Consider the following 23,012-nt stretch of genomic DNA (forward strand, 5'->3'; position numbering starts at 1 on the left):
AAGATTTAGTGTTTTACACAACAATAATGCCAATGCTGAAGATTTTAATCACGCCCTCTTTTGACATCTCCCTCTTTATACTTTCAATTCTTTCCTATTTCTTCAGAAACTTTATTCAATAAAACATTGCTTGGAAATACTGTATATTCAACTTCTCTCTCTACAGAGGTCCTCAAATATTTCTTATCTAGTCATGTAACAAATATATAGTGAACATACTTATAACTATTCTAGGTACTAGAAATTCAACAATAAATTAAACAAATATTCCTGCCTGACAGAATTTACTCTTCAATAAACATCACATCCCATCCCATGTTCCCATGCCCCAATTTTTCAAAAAAAAGTCAACATCAGCTATACCCACCTTATCTATGTCACACCTTTCAGCCAAGGGTAATTTGAGATAACTGGCCACAGTCACTAATATCATTCCCATAAATTTCATTCATATATAAACTCATCACAGTTGCTGCTTCACCAAACTTACCAATGAAAATAGTGTTGCTAAATGTAACAGACATGTCTTGAAACTCTTTCAACAAGCCACATGATTTCATCCTCTCCTTTCAGATATCTTTTCCCTCCCTATCTGTCTTACCTGTTAGGGTTACCTTGGGTCTCTATTTAACACCTTTTTTCTCAATCTTTATACTCATTTTTGAGGGACTTAATTCATTCTCACAATAGCCGGTTTCAGTTATCAAATTATCAATTTATCCCTCATCTCCAAATCTACCCTTATTTGTCCCACATTGTGATCCTGGAGCTGGACCCTGTAAACATTTTTCTTATCTGCTGCAGTGTTTGGCTTTGTAACTAGAGGGCATTGGAGGAACACTACAAAGTACGGCATGTAGAGACTTCCCTCCCTACTTAAAGTATGTGCTCCCTTCACTTTCTATTCTTGTATTCTTCATAGTACTCTTTTAACTTCTCTTAGTTAACAGTCTTACAGCCATTTTTGTGTGTGGATTAATACACAATAAATTTACTATTTATTTTTAAGTATATCATTTTAGAACAGTTTTAGATTTACAAAAAAAACTGAAGACAGTACAGAACATTTCCAAATACATCATATCCACTTACCCTTATTATTACCTCCTTACCACTTGTATGGTACATCTGATACAGATAGTGAATAAATACTGATAGATTAACAAAAGTCCATACTTAGTTCAGATTTTCTTAGGTTTTTGCCTTATGACCTTTTTATGTTCCAGAATTGCATCCAGGATACCGTATTACATTTATGTCATGTCTCCCTAAGCTCCTGTTGGCTTTGACAGGCTCTCCCTGGTTTTATGGTGACTTTGACAGTTTTGAGGATTACTGGTCAGGTGTTTAAACAACGTTCCTCAACTAGGTTTTGTCTGATGTTTTTCTCATCACTACATTGGGCTTAAGGGTTTTAAGAGGAAGATGTAAGAGATAAAGTGCTATTTTTATGACCTCATATCAAAGGTATATACTACCATAATGATTTCTTACTGTAAATGTTGACCTTAATCATTTGACTGAGGCGATATTTGTTAGATTTCCCCACTGTAAAGTTACTTTCCCTCCTTTTTCCAGTGTACCTTTGGAAGAAAGACAGTATGTGCATCCCACATTTAAGGGGCAGGGAGTTATACTCCACCTTCTTGGGTGGGGGGGGAGGGTAGTATTTACACAAATTACTTAGGAATTTTCAGTATGGGATTTTTGTTCTCACTCATTTATTCAATTATTTAAAGTAATGGACTCATCAAAATTTATTTTATACTTTGGGGTATACTTCAACACTTTTATTCTGTTGCTCAGCCTGTTTCAGCTCTGACCACTGGGAAATCTTTCATGGATCCTGCATTCATTTCACATATTCTCATCTATGTGTGTCTTACTGTTTACCTTCTGGCAGCACAATATTCTGCAGGCTCATCTTGTATATCCCCTTCCTCAATTTTAGAACCAACCAATATTCCAAGGAGCTCTGGTTCCTTTTACTGGAGAATGACATTAGAGATGAAGATCTGGGCTAGGTTTTGCTCCTTGATACTGTGTCCTTCTTCTAGGCTCTTAAGCAGACAAAGAAATACATGTTCCACAGACATACACATAACTATAAATACCTCTGTATGTAATGATATATTATCTATGTTAAGCTAAATATAAATTCATATTGGTATGTCCACCTCTAATCCATTACCATATGTACGCATCTTCTGCATTACTAATCAATATGGTCCCGCCTGAACAGTGAGAAACCTGGTGCCCACTGGTATACAAATGTAATAGTATTAGAGCTGTTAAATCATACCCCAACAGAAACAATTTTATTAACTAGATTACATTGCTTATATATACAATATAGTTTCTTTGATTTTAGTCTTACAGATTCATTTCAAAAGTTACTTAAGTCAGCAACTTCCTGCCCAACTTCCCTCAGTGACATTGTTTCAAATACTTCAAACAGCATTAGAATGCTTTATCATATTCTACATTCCATCCTGGTATCCACTTAAACTCCTAAGTGACTTTTTAAAATCTGTATTCATAAAATTCACTTTTTCTGTAAAGTTCAATGAGTTTTAACAAATGCATAGTGCCATGTATGTACAATATGGTATCGCAGGGAAGCGTTTCACCACCTTAAAAAATCCCTGTGCTTCTCCCATTCAATCCTCCCACTTCTCTTTGGCAAACAATGAATTCTTTTACCTAACTATAGGTTTGGCTTTTATAGAAAGTCATATAATTAAATCATATATTATGTAGCCTCTTCAGACTGGTATCTTTCCCTTTAACAATATGTATTTAAGGTTTATGAATGTTTTTCAGTGGCTAAATAGCTAAATTTTTAATTCCTAAATAATATTCCATTGTCTGAATGTACACATTCTGTCACCCATTTACTCAATGATGGACATCCTGGTCACCATTTCTTGACAATTAGGAATAAAGCTGCTATATGTATTCACGTGCAGGATTTTGTGCAGACATAATTTTCAAATGAGTTATGTAAGCATCTAGAAGCATGATTATTGAATCATATGATAAAACCACGTTTAGCTTTGTAAAAAACTGCCAAACTGTTTTCCAAAGTAGCTGTAACATTTTGCATTGCCACCAGCAATGAATGAGAGTTCTTGATGCTTTGTAACCTTGACAGCTTTGTACCTTTGTCAGGTTTTTGGATTTCAGCCATTATAATAGGTATAAAGTTGTTGTCTCATTGTTGTCTTAATTTGCAACTCCAGAATGACAAATGATTAAGGACTTTTTAATAATTAATCATTCTTGACATTAAATTTTTCTGTTCCAATTACTGGAACAGATACTGTCTTCTAACTACACTCTGATTCTGTATACTTGTACTCTCTAACATGGTAACCACTACTCTCATGTAGCAAATTGAGCACTTGAAATATAACTAGTCAAAAACGAAATGTGCAGTAAGTATAAAATATCCTCAAGATTGTAAAGATTTATGAAAAATCACATATGAAATCTCATTTATAATGCTATATTGATTACATGATGAAATAACATATTATACTGATCAAATTAATTGCATTACCCATTTTTTTGTAACTCACTAGAAAATATTAAGTTGCAGATGCAGCTCATATTCTATTTCTGCTGAATAATTCCACACTATTCTAATACTATAAACACATTAATTCTTGTAATACAAACCTAATCCCATCACTTCCCTGTTTATTTCTCTGCTCTTTAGTCACCCTCATAACCAGCAATCAATAAAAAATCCAAACTCCTCAGCATGGCAAATAAAGTTATCATTTACTACCTGTTCAGTCATCTACCATATCAGCTCCCTCTTTACAGGATGATAAATTTTAAGTTGCCTAAATCCAGCATTATTTCACACATTCATTCTTTTTAGCTGGACTCTAGATTTTGGCTCCTCCTAATAAGTCTTGTTTCTGTGCTCACTCTTTAGAGTGATAGGATTTTCCCAGTATTGTGTATGCACACAAGTGTGTGTGTGCACGTATGTGTAGGCACATGTGTGTGTGTGTGATGAGAGCAAGGGGGAAATGTTATTTTTCCTCATTAAATAATACATTCACATGGCCCAAAATTTAAAAGGTGATTAAACTTTTACAATGAAAACATGCCCACTCCTGCCCTCAAGCCACCATCTACTTTCCTAAGAGGCAAACAATACTATTCATTTCTTAGACATCATCTGAACAAACTGCATGTGAAACTAAAGAATAAATAAATGGAGGGGCGCCTGGGTGGCGCAGTCGGTTAAGCGTCCGACTTCAGCCAGGTCACGATCTCGCGGTCCGTGAGTTCGAGCCCCGCGTCGGGCTCTGGGCTGATGGCTCGGAGCCTGGAGCCTGTTTCCGATTCTGTGTCTCCCTCTCTCTCTGCCCCTCCCCCGTTCATGCTCTGTCTCTCTCTGTCCCAAAAATAAATAAACGTTGAAAAAAAAAAAAAAGAATAAATAAATGGAAACCCATTCTATGTTCAGGTACTTGAAGAGTTAATATTAAGATGTCAATACTCCCTAAAGCAACCAACATACAGATTTAATGCAATCTCTACCAAAATCCTAATGACCTTTTTTGCAGAAACAGAAAAACCCATTCTATAATTCAAAGAGAATCTCAAAGGATCTCAAATGACCAATTCTGAAAAAGAAACCAACACTGGAAGATACATACTTCCTGATTTCAAAATTTACTACAAAGCTACACTATCAAAACAGTGTGGTACTGGCATAAAAGCAAACATACAAACCAGTGGAATAGAATAGCCTATATATGTGAAACAAACCCTCACATATATGTTTTAATAATTTTCGACAAGGGTGCCAAAACCATCCAGTGGGTAAAGAGCAGAATGAGAGAAAATATTTGCAAATCATATATCTGATAATGGATTAATATCCAGAATATATAAAGAACTACTAAAACTCAACAAGACAAGGAACCTGATTTGAAAATTGGCAAAGAATTTGAATAGACATTTCTCCAAAGAGGATATCCAAAGCCCATTAAACACAAGAAAAAATGCTCAATATCACTAATCATTAGAGAAATGCAAATCAAAACTACAATGAAATGGAACCTCACACCTAGTGATAAAAAGAGAAAAAACTTCTTAGAGGGGATGTGGAGAAATTAGAACTCTTGCACTGTTAATGGGAATGTAAATGGTATGGCCATTGTGGGAAACAGTACATCAATTCCTCAAAAAATTAAAAATAGAATCACCATATAATCGACCAATAACTCAAATAAATATATACCAAAAAGAACTGAAGGCAGGGACTCAAAAAGTTATTAGTACACTCATTGTCACAGCAACATCATTCACAGTAGTTCAAGCTTGGAAACAACCCAAGTGTCCATTTGATGCCATGAATGGATAAGCAAATGTGGTATATACACACAATGAAATATTTTTCAGCCTTAAAAAAGAAGGGAATTCTGGCATAATCTATAACATGGATAAACCCGAAGGACATGATGCTAAACGAAAGAAGCGAGTCATAAAAGCCAAATATTTGTATGATTCTACTCATATGATGTACTTAGTAAAACAATCACAGTAACAAAAAGTAAAATGGTGACTGCTGGGGGCTAAGGAAAGCAGGAATAGGGAGTTACTGTTGAATGGGTATAGAGATTTACATTTTTGTTTTCACTGAAGTGTAGCAATATTATATTAGTTTCAGGTGTACTACAAAGTGAGTCAATATTTATATATAATACAAAGTGATCTGGGCGCCTGGGTGGCTTAGTTGGTTGAATGTCCAACTTCAGCTGAGGTCATGAGCTCATCAATCCTGGGTTCAAGCCTGACATCAGGCTCTGTGCTGACAGCTCAGAACCTGGAACCTGCTTTGGATTTTGTGTCTCCCTCCCTCTCTGCCTCTCCCCAGCTGACTCTGTCTCTTTCTCAAAAATAAATAAACCTTTAAAAAAAAAAAAAAAAGTAAGGGGCATCTGGGTGGCTCAGTCAGTTAAGCATCCGACTTTGGCTCAGGTCATGATCTAGCAGTTCATGAGTTCGAGCCCCATGTCAGGCTCTGTGCTGACAGATCAGAGCCTGGAGCCTGCTTAAGATTCTGTGTCTCCCTCTCTCTCTGCCCCTCCCCTGCTCACGTGCTGTCTCTCCCTCTCTCAAAAATAAACATTTAACAAAAATTTTTTTAAAGTAATCATTACAATAAATCTAGCTATCACCTGTCACTATACAAAGTTCTTACAATACTACTATTTCCTATGCTATACATTGCATCCCTATGTCTTATTTATTTTATTAGAGTTACAGTTTTAAAAAATGAAGAAAGTTCTGGAGGTGGTGGTGATGACTGTACAATATTATGAATGTATTTAATACAACTGAGGGTACATGTTAAAATGGTTAAATTGGCATTTCTGGTGTATTTCACCAGAAAAAAAAAATTGGAAAAAACCCAAATGCATATATGTATTTCCAAAGACCTATTATATTTTAAGTTATTTATGCACAGCTCTGCATCATTCTATTTTCACAATTTTTAATCTACAGTATGTCCTAGAAAATATTTTTTTCATAAGTTTTTCATTTTGGGGGAGGGGATGAAGGGCAGAGAGAGAGAGGGAGGGAGGGAAGGAGGGAGGGAAGGAGGGAGGGAAGGAATCCCAAGCAGGCTCCATGCTGTCAGTACAGAGCCTCTTGTGGGGCTTAATCCCACAAACCATGAGATCATGACCTGAGCTGAAATCAAGAGTCAGACACTTAATCGACTGAGCCACCTAGGTGCTCCTGTCCTAGAGAATATCTTAATTCCTTTTCAAAAGCTGCAGTGTTCCATTGCACAGATGTACATAAATTTTTTTTAGCCATTAACCCACTGACAATCAACATTTCTTTCTTCTGGATCTTTTACAATTACAAATAACATTCTATTACAAGTAAGCTTGTATATGTGTAGAAATGTTTGTGTGAGTTACACACATGTACATTATTATACATATATAAGTAGTATGAACTAAGCTCCATAAATACGGGAAATAAACCACAATTCTCACACCAGGAAACCTTTACCATTGGTTATAAAGGAGGTAGGGAGTAAGAACATAAAAAATCCATTTGATCTTATCTATTTTATCCTCATTATCCCCAGAGTGATTTTCCCATGACAAACCCAGATAATAATTTAAAGAAGTTCAGAAAGATTGCCCCTAATAAAAATAAGAGGGAAGATAATGACATATAATTAAAAGAAAACCAGAAACACAAATAACTGTAAAATAATATAATAAAATATAGTATGTAAAAAAATATTTTTCACAAAAATGTGGTTTAAGTGATAGAAGGGTTCTATTAAGAGACAGATAATTTCTAGTAACAGATAAATAACCAGAGGAAGTTTCACAGAAGAGATGAGCCCCATTAAATATCTAAATGAAGATGATCAACAAACATGTGGATAACTTTGGAGTCTAAGTCCAGCCTGGAGACATAAATCTGAGAGACATAAACTTAGACATGGTACTTAAAGTCATGAGATTGGATGTGATCACCAAGGGAGTAGTGTGTGTAGACCAAATAATGTCTAGCATTTGTTAATACAATCATAGGGTTAGTATAAACATGACACAATGTTTGCTAGAGATTGTTAATCATTTGGGTAGAGAGCTACAATAACAAACATCAATCAGGACAACTACAAAATAAGAGTAGTTGTTTAATAATAAACATAAGTCTCTGAAATAATTGTATACCAAAAAGAAATACCAATAATGAGATGCCCCCTAAGAATTTGGAAATGAAAACAATACTACCTATAACAGAAAGTCCTTATACTATTTGTTTTCATATGGCTGAGTAAACAAAACCAGAGATCATTAAGTCTTCTCAAATATAAACAGTATTAAAACGGCTAAACAAAGCATGTATCAATTGAAACTCTGAATTGTCAAATGTGGAGCCAGCTGATTGAAAATGTTTAAGCAATCTTCGTAACAGGTACTGGAGCAAATGTGTCAAATCTGATCATACTGACAATCAGATCTCTCAATATAAATTAACAGCTTGGTAGTTCAGCATTCTTTTTTAAAAAATGTTTATTGGAGGGGGGAGAGAGAAAGAGGGAGGGAGGGAGGGAGAGAGAGGGAGAGGGAGAGGGAGGGAAAGCGCGCACACAAGCTGGCGGCTGGGGGGGGGGGGGGGAGGAGTGGGAGGGTAATCCCAAGCAGGCTCCATGCTGTCAGCATAGAGCCCAACACTGGGCTTGATCTCACAAACTGTGATTAAGACCTAAGCTGAAATCAAGAGTTCAACACTCAACTAAGTCACCCAGGTGCCCCTGGCATTCTTGAGATAAGGACTTTCAGAAGTTTAAGATGTGAGTTCAAAACTTAGCTTTGCCATTTGTATGCTATGTGTGACCTTGGGCAAACTACCACTTCCTATTTTTGTTTTCTACACTGTAGATCACTTATAACACAGTTTCATAGTACTGATGTTACAGTTAAATGACATAAACAGCATCAGCTTAGTGCAAAGCCAGAGTAGAAATTCAGCAAGCTGCGTTGTTTCAAACATTAAGAAATGGGGTTGAGGTAGGTGGGAGTATAGATGCTCATGTGAATTAATAAGTGTGAAAATATGGACGAAAGTCTAACTAACACAAGTCTCTAGAATGTACCATCCTATCCTGGTAAAATCCTTTTCAATTTTATAAATATGGGATGAACGTATACTATTTACCTATTAGATTATGGGGTAGTAATTTTAGTAAAAAATCATACTTCTACCCATAAAACAGCTAAATTAGGATATGCATGCTCCTTTTCAACAAGGAAAGCAAAAATATTACAGGAATGCAGTTACTGACATATCAAAATTAGAGAGGTTCTAAAGAATAACACAATAGCTTGCTGAAGGGGTGAGAAATTCTTTTAGAAAAAAAAAGGTTTTCTTGAAGAAGGCAGCACTAAAGCACAATCTTATGAAGTAAAGAATTTCAATTGGAGGAGAACAAATTCAAGTAAGCAACCATATAGACAGTTTATTCTCCTACCTTCAATCACATTTAGTCTTATTTCCCATTGGCACCTATAACCCACAAATCCTAGTGAAAACAATGTAACTTGCCACAGCCTCAGAAAAATCATATAGTGGTAGTAAGGGGAACTAGAATAGTCTCCAGCTTCTAAGTGTAAAACTTTCATTTTTCCCAAAATGCTTTTGTAAGGAATATTCTACCAAATATTCTAACAGAATTAAGAGGTATTATAAAGAGTGATTTTAATGTATGTCTTTTCCTCCACAATTTTTTCCCTCTAAATAAAGGTGGAGGACAAAAGCAAGTATAGAGAAAAATGGTAGAAGTTATCCTTTCATCCTTTCTTTTAATTTAAGACTTTGCTCAAAAATTAAATAAAGGTTATGGAGTTTCACTGAAGCAAATTAAAAACTAAGGCAAACACGGACAGAACAGCAATAACATAAAAAAAAAAAGTCTTAAGTCACAAGGACATATATACAATAATTGGTTGACATAATCATCAATTGCAACAAGTGGATCTTATCTGCATCATGATTCAAACCAACAAACTGTACTTTAAAAATTGGGGTGCCGGGGTGGCTCAGTCAGCTAAGCATCTGACTCTTGGTTTTGACTCAGGTCAAGACCTCACATTCTGTGAGTTTGAGCCCTGCATGGGGCTCTGTGCTGACTGTGAAGCCTGCTTGAGATACTCTCTCTCTTCTTCTCTCTGCCTGTCTCCTGTTCTCTCTTTCAAAAATAAATAAACATTAAAAAAGAAAAAAATAAGTAAAAATGATAATATTTATGAAATGATTATAAACTTTAAACTGATTATTTGGTGCTAATATTGTTATCTTGAGATATGATAATGATACTTATCATTTAATAAAAAAAAATTAATCATGCCCCGGGCAGAGACCTAAATAAACATTTTTCCTAAGAAGACATACAGATGACCAACAGACACACGAAAAGATGCTAAACATAGGCGCGCCTGGGTGGGTCAGTCGGTTAAGCATCCAATTTCACTCTGGTCATGATCTCCTGGGTCCATGGGTTTGAGCCCCGTGTCAGGCTCTGTACTGACAGTTCAGAGCCTGGAGCCTGTTTCGGTTTCTGAGTTTCCCTCTCTCTCTGCTCCTCCCCAACTCGCATTCTGTCTCTCTCTCAAATATAAATAAACACTTAAAAAAAAAAAGATGCTGAACATTAATAATTGTTAAGACAATGCAAATCAAAACCACAATAAGGTATCACATCACACCAGTCAGTATATCTAATATTAAAAACAAACAAACAGAACAAAACAAAACAAAAAGAAAAACCAAGAAATAATAAGTGCTAGTAAGGATGTGGAAAAAGGGAATTTTCATGCACTGTTAGTGGGAATGTTTTTGGTACAGCCACTATGAAAACCAGTATGGAAGTTCCTCAAAAAAATTAAAAATAGGGGCACTTGGGTGGCTCAGTTGGTTAAGTGTCCGACTTCAGCTCAGGTCATGATCTCACAGTTTGAGTTCGAGCCCTGCATCAGGCTCTATGCTGACAGCTCAGAGCCTGGAGGCTGCTTTAGATTCTGTGTCTCCCTCTCTCTCTACCCTTCCCCTGCTTGCACTCTTTCTCTCTCTCTCAAAAATAAATACACATTAAAACAAATTTATTAAAAAAAAAAATTAAGAATAGCAATGCCGGGGCACCTGGGTGGCTTAGTCAGTTGAGCTTCCGACTTCGGCTCAGGTCATGATCTCGCAGTTTATGAGTTCGAGCCCTGCATTGGGCTCTGTGCTGACAGCTCAAAGCCTGGAGCCTGCTTCAGATTCTGTGTCCCCCCTCTCTCTCCGCCCCCCACCCCTCACTTGTGCTCTGTCTCCCTCTGTCTTTCAAAAATGAATAAACATAAAAAAAATTAAACAAAAATAGAAATGCGAAATGACATTCCACTACTGGTAATTCCACTACTGGGTAGTTACCCAAAGAAAATGAAAACACTAATTCAAAAAGATATATGCATCCCAATGTTTATTGCAGCATTATTTATAATAGCTAAGATTTAGGGGCGCCTGGGTGGCTCAGTTGGTTAAGCGTCCGACTTCGGCTCAGGTCATGATCTCGCGGTCTGTGAGTTCAAGCCCCGCATCAGGCTCTGTGCTGACAGCTCAGAGCCTGGAGCCTGTTTCAGATTCTGTGTCTCCCTCTCTCTCTGACCCTCCCCTGTTCATGCTCTGTCTCTGTCTCAAAAATAAATAAACATTAAAAAAAATTTTTTTTAATAGCTAAGATTTAGAAAAAAAAACTCAATTGCCCATCGAAAGATGAATAAAGGTGAGACACACACACACAGGAATATTACTCAGCCATAACAAAAACTGAAATCTTTCTATCTGTATAGCAAATGAATAAACATCCATCCCACATGGATTGATCTACAGGGTAGTATGCTAACTAAAATAAATCAGATGGAGAAAGACAAATACCCTATGATTTCACATACATGTGGAATCTAAAAAACAAAACAAAGAAGACAGAAAGAGACTCATAAATACAGAGAATAAAAGTAATGGTTGCCAGAGGGGAAAGATTGGCAGGGTGGGGAAGGGGTGTGTGTGAGCAAAATAGGTAAAGGGGATTAAGAGGTACAAACTTCCAGTTATAAACTAATCACAATAATAGAAAATACAGCATAGGGAATACAGTCAATAATGCTGTAGGTACACTGTATAGTGATAGGTAGTAATTACATTTATTGTAGTAAGCACTGAATCACGTATAGAACTGTCAAATCACTATGTGGTACACCAGAAACCCAAAAACATTCTATGTCAACTATACTTCAATAAAAAAATTTTTAAAGAAAAAGGAAGCTCCTATCTTTTAGAGATACATTCTGAAATATTCACAGATGCAATGAGGTCTGCATGACCTTGAAAATAACATGGGAAGGAAATAAGGGATGGAGAGATAAAACATGATTAGCCATGACTTGATAGCTGTGGTAGCTGGGTAATAGTTATATGGAGAGTTCATTGTAGTATGCCTCTCACAAAAGGAGAGTGAAATTTTCCATAACAAAAACTTTCATGAATAGAAAAAAAATTGTGAAGACCAAATCAGATTGTAAAATTGAGTGCGAAATAGTACAAACCTTAACCCCTGACACAGTGAATGATACTACGATCTCTGAGACCTTATGCTACCTTAAATTAAATAATAACCAGTGTACTCACAATACATAAAGATACCCCCACAAAGTAAGGACACCCAGAGTTCTTCTAAACTTCTCAGTCATGTATCAGTAAGAATATATTCTGAGACTGGGTCCAAATCTCAAACTAATACTACCAAAATGCACACTTAGGAGCTCACAACAAATCAGAGTTCCATCTAAAAAGCAGGAAAGTCATAACTAACTACATCTCATTTCATGTTAATCTAATCATCTTCTCCACATCTTCACATGGATCACAATTTATTTACAAGGGAAGCATGGAGAGCAGAAATGATACTAAAATCAAATTCCTTTTTCAGATCATTGTCAATCCAAGTCATGAAGCAAAGTTTTCAAGAATCTCTAATATGCTGCTGAAATTTTAAAAGATGTATTAACAGAACTAGAATTAACAGAAAGCTTATATCAAGCTCCTTTACTCAGTAACCATTACAAGAACAAAGGCAAGCATAATACATACTGGAGGCCGACCAGGACGACCCCTTTTTCTTTTTCCTTTGATCTCAGTCTCTTCAAGTTCGCTGCCAGCATCAGAATGGGCAGTAGTTTCATTAGTTGAATCCCTAGAAAATGTGATATATTATTTTAGTGAACAAAATTAATTCATATATACAATGCAGTTCTATTCCACTACTTTCCTTACTTCCTGGTATACAGCTGATAAGAAGGGTTTTTCTTCCGTTTGCAGAAAAAATCTTTAGGAAAAGGAAAATATTACCCTTCCTGCCAATATCACATAATATTGAGTGACATGAATCCCCATATCGATACGGAAACAAAGAGGAGGAAATCATTGTGGAAATGGCAGCTGCTATACAAAATATAAATGAAAATTCAGTTATGAAAGATGAATTATTCAATAGAAAAAACAAGTCTTGGGAGGAATTTTATTTTATAAAATCATGAATAGTTAGTAGCATGCTAGTAAAAGTTTAACAAATGGCTCCTCAAAAAAATTATGCACGTTAACGATTAGAAATTTTACTGAAATAATGGTTCTATAAAACGAATTTACTGACAATAAAATACACAATATTCTTTTGGTTTTTTTAAGTTTATTTATTTATTTTGAGAGCGAGGGAGAGAGAGCTCCAATGGGGTAGGGGCAGAGAGAGGAGACAGAATTCTAAGCAAGCTCCGCACTGTCAGCACAAAGCTCAACATGTGGCTCGAACTCACAAACTGTGACATCATGACCTGAGCAAGATCAAGAATCGGATGCCCAACCAACTGAGCCACCCAAGCACCCCACATAATATTATAAATCCCATACAACTAATTGATTCACATAAAACAATAATTTTGTCACAGATGTATCTATAGCTAACCTTTGATTGTAACTGATGAACAAACAGGATCCCGATATGAACAATCACGGATATCTTTGTTCACTTAATGAATAGGATACAGGTGATATGACAAAGACATTTGTTAGAACTTCACTCACTGGTCAATGTTGTGGACAATGTCTTTACTGAATCAGGTTAACAGTTCTCAAATAGTGGAAGGATACTTCCTCAATTATTTTTTCTATCATATTGTAATGGATATAAACTGATACACCTTTCCATTTAATCTGCATTATTAACAGTATCTCCATAACTTAATAAAGTTTATAGACAAATGAAAGAAAAATAAATTGAGCCCTGATGTGTAGTGTTTGCTGATTTTCATAATGTAAATATTACCACAGCCAATTTCAAACTGACAAAGTGATATCAACAGAGTTGAGAATAAACAGCAGTAGTACACACTAAATAAAATAGGTGTATACAAATACACACATACATACAATAGGTGTAAATAAAAACTTCCAGAGCGTAGAAAACAGTAACATAAAATAACCAGGAAGTGATGAGTTTTGAGGATTTATTACTTTTACTTTTATTTTTAATATGATTTATTTAAAGTTTATATAATTTAACTTTTTATAAAGACATTGTTATTTTAGTAGGGTCACAAAATTCCTGGAAATTTACTTTTCAGCTCTCCAGGACAATACAAGATGGCTCCAGCATACCACTGCAATAGTATTAACAACTTCTTTGATAGAATTTATACTACTAACAGTATAAAAGATCTATAAAACTGCAAACACAATGAAGGGAACACAGCAAATAGTGAGTCCAACACACAACCTATTATTTCTTCATCTGCTTCAACAAATGCTCTCAGTTCCATTTCCTTTTTGTATTGATTCGTTAAAGCTCAAGTCTGTAATAAGTCTGTAATGTCTACCACTCCTCCCTTCATACCACGTTCTCTGGAAGATCTCATCCACTTGATGTATAGCTTCTATGCAAATAACTTCAATATATTATCAATGGGCCTGATCATCTATAATTGAAGATTTTTAACTTCACATGTTAATAGCTTCTTTGAATGCCTATCAAATTCACCAAATACCACATACAAAATTAAGTCCAACACTAACTTATCTCTAGCTCTCTGCTCATGGCAATACAATTAACAAACTGATTTAATTAATGCAGGAGTGTACTTTAAGTTGTATGCAAATTTATTATGGTCACTGCTATCCTGTCTTATATTCTTAGAATCGTATCAATCTTCCTCTTGTGCCATCAGCTAACAAGGGCAATCATGTTACCTTCCATATAATAATTCTCCAAATTCTTTCCATGATTATTACCATAATCACCACTCCCTGTATTAATCTCAACTTATCTATTTCTATCTCCCTCGTCCAGGACATTCTACACATAATGCCAGTAACATTCTTGTATCGTGATACCTCCCTACTTGCAAATCTTCAAAGATGACCTGGTATTTAAAACTGTACACAGAAAAAAGAACTGAGACTTCTGGGAAAGATGGAGGAGTAGGAAGAGCTCACCTCAACCTCTAGATACATGCAAATAATACCCACATCAGCATATATAACCCAGAAAACTACCTGAAGACTGTCAAAACAGACTCTCTATAGGTAAATATAGAGAAGAGGCCATATCCAAAAAGGTAAGAAGGGCAAAGAACTAACTGGGAGCCAAATGGACCCACAGGAATGTCCATGGAAGGAAGGGATGCTATAGGCACAGAGAGGATATTGGACACCACACTAGGAACACCAGGCACCCAGAACAGGGGACCTGCGTTAGCAAGACTAATCAACATAACGTTTGGCTTTGAAAATCCGAGAGGCTCAACTTTGTAAGTTCTTACAATCACCAGGGATTAATACCAGGAACTTTAAAAATCATCAGGCTGGCACTGGGAAGGCTAGAGGGCAATAAGATACTAGGTCCCCACCCTTTAAAAAAAAAAAAAAAAAAGCATCAAACAGCCGTGTGGAGATATAACACAGAAACAGTAGGTTCAAAAATGACTTGGGTGTATGAGAGGGAGATTTGTTTACTAATCTCAAAGCATTTGCTGGAGAGGTATGGATCTTTGGGAGATTTCTCCAAGAACAAAACTGCTGGCAGACACCATTTCCCTCACCATCACTCAGCCTAGATACATAGACACTTGCATAACCAGTGCAAACACACTCTCCTTCTAGCTTACTAACAGCACCTTCAAGTCTAAGATCTCTTGTGGACCCACCCCCTCCAACCCAGCCTCCACAGGAGTCTATCCAAAGCAGTATCACAAGCATAGCAGTGTGCAAGCAACCCCAATAGGGACAGAAACACCTCAAAGTGACTCCTGCCCTGGGCAAAGGGGAAGAAAATGACCCACACCAGTATGACTCAGGCCCTGGCAGTGAGCAGGGGGTAGACAGCTGGTCTGACTGCAGGCCTTGCCCACTGATGAAAGCTTCTCAGGGAACAGCAAAGGTAGAGTGCCCTGCAGTTCGCTGTCACTACAGCTCTGGCAAATGCCCAGTCTGACCCAACTCAATCCCAAGGCCACCCCAGACAGGCCCACTAATGACAGAGAAACCAAAACCTGCACATAAAAAGACAAGGAGAGCCACTACAGATGACCAAACTGCAGGCAAATACAGCTCAGCCACAAAAGTAAGGCAATACAACACACAAACGAGACACCACTGAATGAAAGGTTCAGGTGAACAGGGAACACGGCACTGTACGGCACTACATGACCTCTTCTTCATAAGGCCACTACTTTCAACAGGAGATGTAGCTGCCTTTCCTAAAACACAGAAACAGACATGAACCATTAGAAAAGGTGAGAGAAAAGAGGAATGTGTCTCAAAAAAAAAAAAAAAAAAAAAAGACAAAATCACAGCAAGAGATCTAAACAAACAGAAAAAATATGCCTGAGAAAGAATTTAAAGTACTAGTCATAAAGATACTCACTGGACTTTAGAAAAGACTAGCAGACCTCAGAGAGAGCTTTATCAAGGAGATAGAAAATATGAAAAAGAACCAATCAGAAACGAAGAACTCAATAACTGGAATTAAGAATATACTAAGGGAATAAATAGACTAGAAGAAGGAGAAGAACGGATCAGCGACCTGGAGGACAGAGTAATGAAAAGGAATGAAGCTGAACAGGACAAAAAATAATAATAGTAATAATACATGAAAAGAGACTTGAACTTAATGACACCATTGAGCATAATAACATTTGCATTAGGGATCTCAGAAAAAGAAGAGAGAAAAAAGGGGGCATAACATTTATTTGAAGAAATAATACCTGAAAATTTCCTGAATCTGGGGAAGGAAACAGAAATCCACATCCAAGAGGCACAGAGAGCCTCCAACAAAACAAACCCAAAGAGGTGCATACCAAGACACCTAGTAATTAAAATGGTAAAAACTAGTGATGAAGAGAAAATTATAAAAGCAGCAAAGAAAACAGTTACATAAAAGGAAAACCCCATAAGGTTATCTGCTGATTTTTCAGTAGAAACTTTGCAAGACCGAAGGGAGTGGCAAAATATATTAAGAACACCGAAAGAAAAAAACCTGCAACCAAGAATTATTCTATCCAGGAAGGCCATCATTCAAAATAAAAGGAGAACTAAAGAGTTTTCCAGAAACTCTCTGAATGGAAAGGAAATACCCTAAAGCAAGAGTAAGCAAGAGTAAGAAATGTAGGAAGCAGTAAAAATAAGGTCTATAAAAATCAGTCAAACGATTCACAAAAGCAGTGAATATTATATTTTACACCTGAAACTAATATAACAATGTATGTTAATTATACTGGAATGGAAGTTTTTGAAAAACTTTTTAAAAATAAACATAAAATTATAAATAGGGGCACCTGGGTGACTCAGTCAGTTAAGCATCCGACTCTTGATTTCAGCTCAGGTCATGATCCCAGGGTTGTGAGATTGAGTCCCACATCAGGCTCTGTGCTGAGAATGGAACCTACTTAAGATACATTCTGTTTATCATTCTCTTTCTCTTTCTCTTTCTCTCTCTCTCTCTCTCTCTCCACCCCCACCACCCCTCTCCCCTGCTCACGCTCTCTCTCTTTCTGAAAATAAAATCTTTAGTATTCATAAAGGCAGGTGTCTGCACAATTAGCAGTAGTTGATTCCTGATCTAGCTGATCTTACTCATCTCTACTAAAGAGTAATAAATCAGGGATACTTGGGTGGTTCAATGAGTTGAACATCCAACTCTTGCTTTAGGCTCAGGTCAAAATGTCCTGATTCATGGGATCGAGCCCCATATTGGTCTGCGATGACAGCATAGATCCTGCTTGAGATTCTGTCTCTGTCCCTTTATTTCTGTCCCTCCCCCAGTCACATGTGCACAGGTTCTGGCTCTCTCTCTCTCTCTCTCAAAATAAGTAAATTAAAAAAAAAAAAAAACAATAAGTCATACTGCTTTTTCCTCAATATGCACCAAATAGTTTATGTTTACATATATGTACTGTGTGCTTGTTTCTATACATGATCTAGAATAAACATGCACAAAAACCTTGTAAGAAAACACAACTGTATCAATTACAAAAATAAATGAAAGATCTGAAAACATGATAATCTTGTTCATAGTCATACACCTAGTAAGCACCACAGTCCACTTAGATCTCAAGGTAAACCTGAATTCTCTATCTCCATGTCAGGACACTAGAATGCAAATATTATGTTTTCTATTTATCTTGTGTGGATAGAATCTACTAGTGCTTTTGAAGCTTGCAATCACTAAGCAACTACAGGAACAGGTTTGTTCCACCACAGAATATGTGACTCATTAGTGAAAATAATTTATCCTTGAGCACTACACGTTACTCATAGAAAAGTAAGGTACAACTTATTTTCTAATTCTGACAACTGCAGTGAGTTTAAAAGGTGATGACTATTACCAACAAATAACTACTACATTCCAATTAGTATACACATGTGTATGCATGTTTATTAGAATATATGATACATATTTTTTAATTTCAAGCAATAGAGAGAATATAAGAGTTTCACATCACCACACCCTAACTCTGAATCTCAATGTGCAGACTAACATTACTGATGGTTTAGATCAAGACCTAATTTTTTTTTTTTTATATTTGAGAGAGAACATGCATGCATAGTGGAGAAGAGGGCACAGGGAGAAAGAGAGAGACAGTAAGAGCGAGAAAGAGAGAATCTTAAGCAGGCTCTATGTTTGTGGAGTCTGACACGGGGCTCAATCCCAAGACTCCGGGATCATGACCTGAGCCGTAATCAGCAATCCAACACTCAACTGACTGAGCCACCCAGGTGCCCCTTAAATTTTTTAATTAACAGGAATCTTCATACAAATACACAGAATTTCTGAATAGTATCCCATAATATATGTGAAATTTATTTAATTACTTCCCTGCCAATGAGCACTTAGATTGTCTCTAGCTTTACAGTATTACAGAACTAAAACAACGGTCTTTGTACACTACCTCTTATTACACAGCAACAAATTACTCTCTAGGATAGACAAAGAATACTTGATCAAGGGTAGGCAAACTCAAACTTTGACTAACTGCTATAAAAGCCTACAAAAACCCTGCCAATCTCTAATGTTTGCATTTATAGACATAAATTAAAAGAAAGAAAAAATCAGATGAAATCTTCTAAGAATGAATTTTTATCCCCTAAAACTCTCTAAATTCTTTCTATCTCTATTTGCACTGTAATCACTTCAGTTCAAGTTATGAACATATCTGGCCTGCATACTACAATATCCTCCTAATAGGTGTCCTTGCTTCTATTCTTGCCCCTCCCAAATAATCACTATACTGCATGAAGGGTGATTTTCTGAATCTCTCCCATGCATCTCTTCCATGCTTAAAATCCGACAGTGACTTCCTACTGCTCCTAAGAAGAAAAACTCAAAATTCTTGCCATCATTTAAGCAAGTCCCTGTACGATACAGCCCCACTCTGCTCCTAAGCCTTAATCTCATGCCACTCTCTATCACCAACCCTGAAAAAAGAAAAAGTACAGTTTTATTTCACTTTATCAAATATACCATGATTCCTCCTAACTCAAGGTCTCTGTACATACCATATTCCTTCAGTCTGGAATTAACACCATTATTCCTTCTTCTTCCCCCACAGTGTTCCTTCAGTTCAGAGTTAAGCTCAACTGTCTTTTCCAGAGAAAAGAACACTAAATGAAGGCATGTGGTAAAATTCTCACAAAATTCTCTAATTTAACTTCCTAGCACCCATAATAGCAGCTCTATATATCTGCGATTATTTCATTAACATATACTTATTATACAAGCTTCATGACAGTATGGACTGAATCTCTACTATATGCTTTCTCCTCCAGAACTTAACATACTTCCAAGAACTGTATTATGTAGTAGAATATAAAAATATATGGTAACTGATAATATTTGACAATGCTTAATAGTAAATAGCACTAAGGTCACAAATTTATCAGTGATAATAATATCTAAGTGAAACAAGAAATAACAAGGTCATTCACTGGAATTACCTTTCTCATGTCTACATTAAAAATCATTCTAAATGGGGGCGCCTGGGTGGCGCAGTCGGTTAAGCGTCCGACTTCAGCCAGGTCACGATCTCGCGGTCCGTGAGTTCGAGCCCTGCGTCGGGCTCTGGGCTGATGGCTCAGAGCCTGGAGCCTGTTTCCGATTCTGTGTCTCCCTCTCTCTCTGCCCCTCCCCCGTTCATGCTCTGTCTCTCTCTGTCCCAAAAATAAATAAACGTTGAAAAAAAAAAATCATTCTAAATGTTATTTATTCTGAAAGAAAGAGAGCATGAGCAGGGGAGGGGCAGAGAGAGAGAGGGAGAGAGAGGATGTCAAGTAGGCTCCATGCTGTGAGTATGGAGCCCAATATGGGGGCTCAATCTCACAAACTGTGAGATCATGACCCAAGCTGAAGTCAAGAGTCAGACGCTTAACTGCCCCAGAAAAATCATTCTTGAAATAAACATTAAGAATTGCCGGATCAAAATATTTTTGTTTGTTTTTGAGGAGACTGTAGAGATCAGTTTCTAATAAACTGTCTTCACTTTACAAATGATAGAAACTCAAGTTTACAAATACTAAGAGACATATTTCCTTTCACTTACAAAGCAAACATGACACTGCTGGCTGGATGGATTAAACAAGATTATATATGTTGCTAAAATATGTCAAAATCCTCAGAAAACTTTTGGGGCGCCTGGGTGGCGCAGTCGATTAAGCGTCCGACTTCAGCCAGGTCACGATCTCGCGGTCCGGGAGTTCGGGCCCCGCGTCAGGCTCTGGGCTGATGGCTCAGAGCCTGGAGCCTGTTTCCGATTCTGTGTCTCCCTCTCTCTCTGCCCCTCGCCCGTTCATGCTCTGTCTCTCTCTGTCCCAAAAATAAATAAACGTTGAAAAAAAAAATTAAAAAAAAAAAAATCCTCAGAAAACTTTATGGCCTCAATAAATGTTTCTCAGATCTCAACTCGACCAAGAGTACTATCTCCCACTGACGGACTGAAAGCAAAGTTCATTCACCCACCTCACAGATCACCACTATCCACTACCCATAATCATAATACAGGTTTTCATTTTTATGAAAAAAAATCAGTTATACACAAAAAACAATGTGAAATACCGCTGTGTCAATACAATTTCTCTTTAAATACAACAGTTATTGAAATACAATCTCTGTGCCATATTTAATCAGAGATACTTACTAAGGGCCTGCCTAATATACAATAGTATGAGATAAAAAAGTGGGGGCACCTGGGTGGCTCAGTCATTTAAGTGTTTGACTCTTGATTCTGGCTCAGGTCATGATCTCATGGTCTTGAGATTAAGCTCCACACTGGGCTCTGTGCTAGGCATGAAACCTGCCTAGGATTCTCTTTCTCCCTCTCACTCTGCCCCTTCCCCACCCACGTGTGCTCGCTCGCTCGCTCTCTCTCTCTCTCTCTCTCTCTCAAAAAAAAAAAAAAAAAAATTAACAAGATGAAAAGGTGCAGTTCAGGCAGAAACAACAAGAGTTATAAAACATTAGGTTAAGTATGGTGCTGGAAGAAAAAGCAAAGAACATTACAGGAGCACAAAAGGAAACCTACCCCAACTTTGAGAGGGAAAAAAAGCTTTTCTGGTGGCATAATACATCAGCTAAGACTTACAGGATTAGTGGGTTGGCCAGGTAAGAGCACAGGTGAGTACGCACTGCAGGCAGGACAAAGATTTTAAAGAAGAAAGAAAATACTATGTGAGGACCTCCAAACTTGGTAATACATTTAAGTTAGGGAGTAATAAAGACACAGGAGTTAAGTAATTAGAAAGGGCTTAAATTTAATCTCCTATATTTGGGAGAAAGAAGGAGGATAGGTATTGATGGCTTTCCAAGCAGTAAAGAAATCTAGACAGCCTTTTTTGTCTTAGATACCTGGAGGAAAAACACAAGGCCAGGAAACCAATTAAAAGGTGCCTACAATCTCTTGGGGAAAGAGGTATATAAATGAACAGGGGCATTAAAAATTATAAATAAACAAACTGTTGATCACTTTCATTGTATCTAAACCACTGTTCTCATACAGGATCACAGTATGCAGACTCCTAATTTGTATCTTGATGAAACCTCTAAAAGGAAAAGTATCTGCTACTACATTGATCATATTTCCCAAAGAAAACAAAATAAGACCCAATTCTAGATCTGTCCTACAACTCCAACAAATCTAATGAGATGCCATCAGAAATGCCAACTTGGTATATCCTTAATATTACTTCTGGCAGCCAGAATGGTCCAATGATCTGAATCTCAGGGAAAATAAGGTGGGGAGAGGTGGGAGGGTATGTGTTGGAGAAACCGTAGGATATAGGATAGGAGTTTATAAACTATTGTAAATGGTCCAACAAAATATTTACACTTTGCAGGCAATTCATTCTCTATCACAACTTGTAGCACTAAAGCTGTCAAACAATGTGTAAAGGAATGAGCATGGTTCTGTACCAGTAACACTTTATTTATAAAAATAGGCAGCATGCCAGATTTGGTCCAGGGATCATAGTGTGCTGACCCCTTAGAAGAAGAGTAACCTCTTCTTTGCTCAATACCACAAAAATACTCCTATAACAATAGTAAGAGCCCTGGATGGATATGGTAATTGTACAGTCTAACTGCTGTTTGACTTCAGACATATTGCTCAACTATGAGAGAACCTATTTGATGTGATGACAGAAGTATTTCATGCACAAAAGTGTCATGTATTTTTTTTAAATAGAGGAAAAGTATAATACTTACTGTAATACTGGTAACTCTGAAGTAATCATTGCTGAAGAGGTCTTTCCACAATGTAGCAAAAGAATCAAGTGCTGTACAACTCAAACTTTTTAAATAACTTCAAAGTCAATCCTGTTAATTAAAAAAAAATAAGAATTATTTTATTTCCAATTTTATTGAGGTATAACTGACA

At 36.8% G+C, this 23,012-nt stretch overlaps 1 protein-coding gene across 1 annotated transcript in view; it reads right to left on the minus strand.

Annotated features, from left to right (window-relative positions):
• STAG1 (stromal antigen 1) overlaps positions 1-23,012 on the minus strand; it is a 400,899-nt gene that overhangs the window by 262,694 nt on the left and 115,193 nt on the right. Inside the window, exons 2-3 of the mRNA XM_047100346.1 lie at positions 22,841-22,951; positions 12,691-12,793 (exon numbers count right to left, since the gene is read on the minus strand). Of these exons, the coding sequence (XP_046956302.1) occupies positions 12,691-12,793; positions 22,841-22,869 (132 nt within the window). The 5' untranslated portion in view covers positions 22,870-22,951. The remainder of the gene's footprint in view (positions 1-12,690; positions 12,794-22,840; positions 22,952-23,012) is intronic.

Source organism: Lynx rufus, unplaced genomic scaffold (genome assembly GCF_022079265.1).
Source record: "Lynx rufus isolate CCGP_SWC_20201006 ecotype Redwood Valley unplaced genomic scaffold, mLynRuf1.p SCAF_5, whole genome shotgun sequence".
NCBI lineage: Eukaryota > Metazoa > Chordata > Mammalia > Carnivora > Felidae > Lynx > Lynx rufus.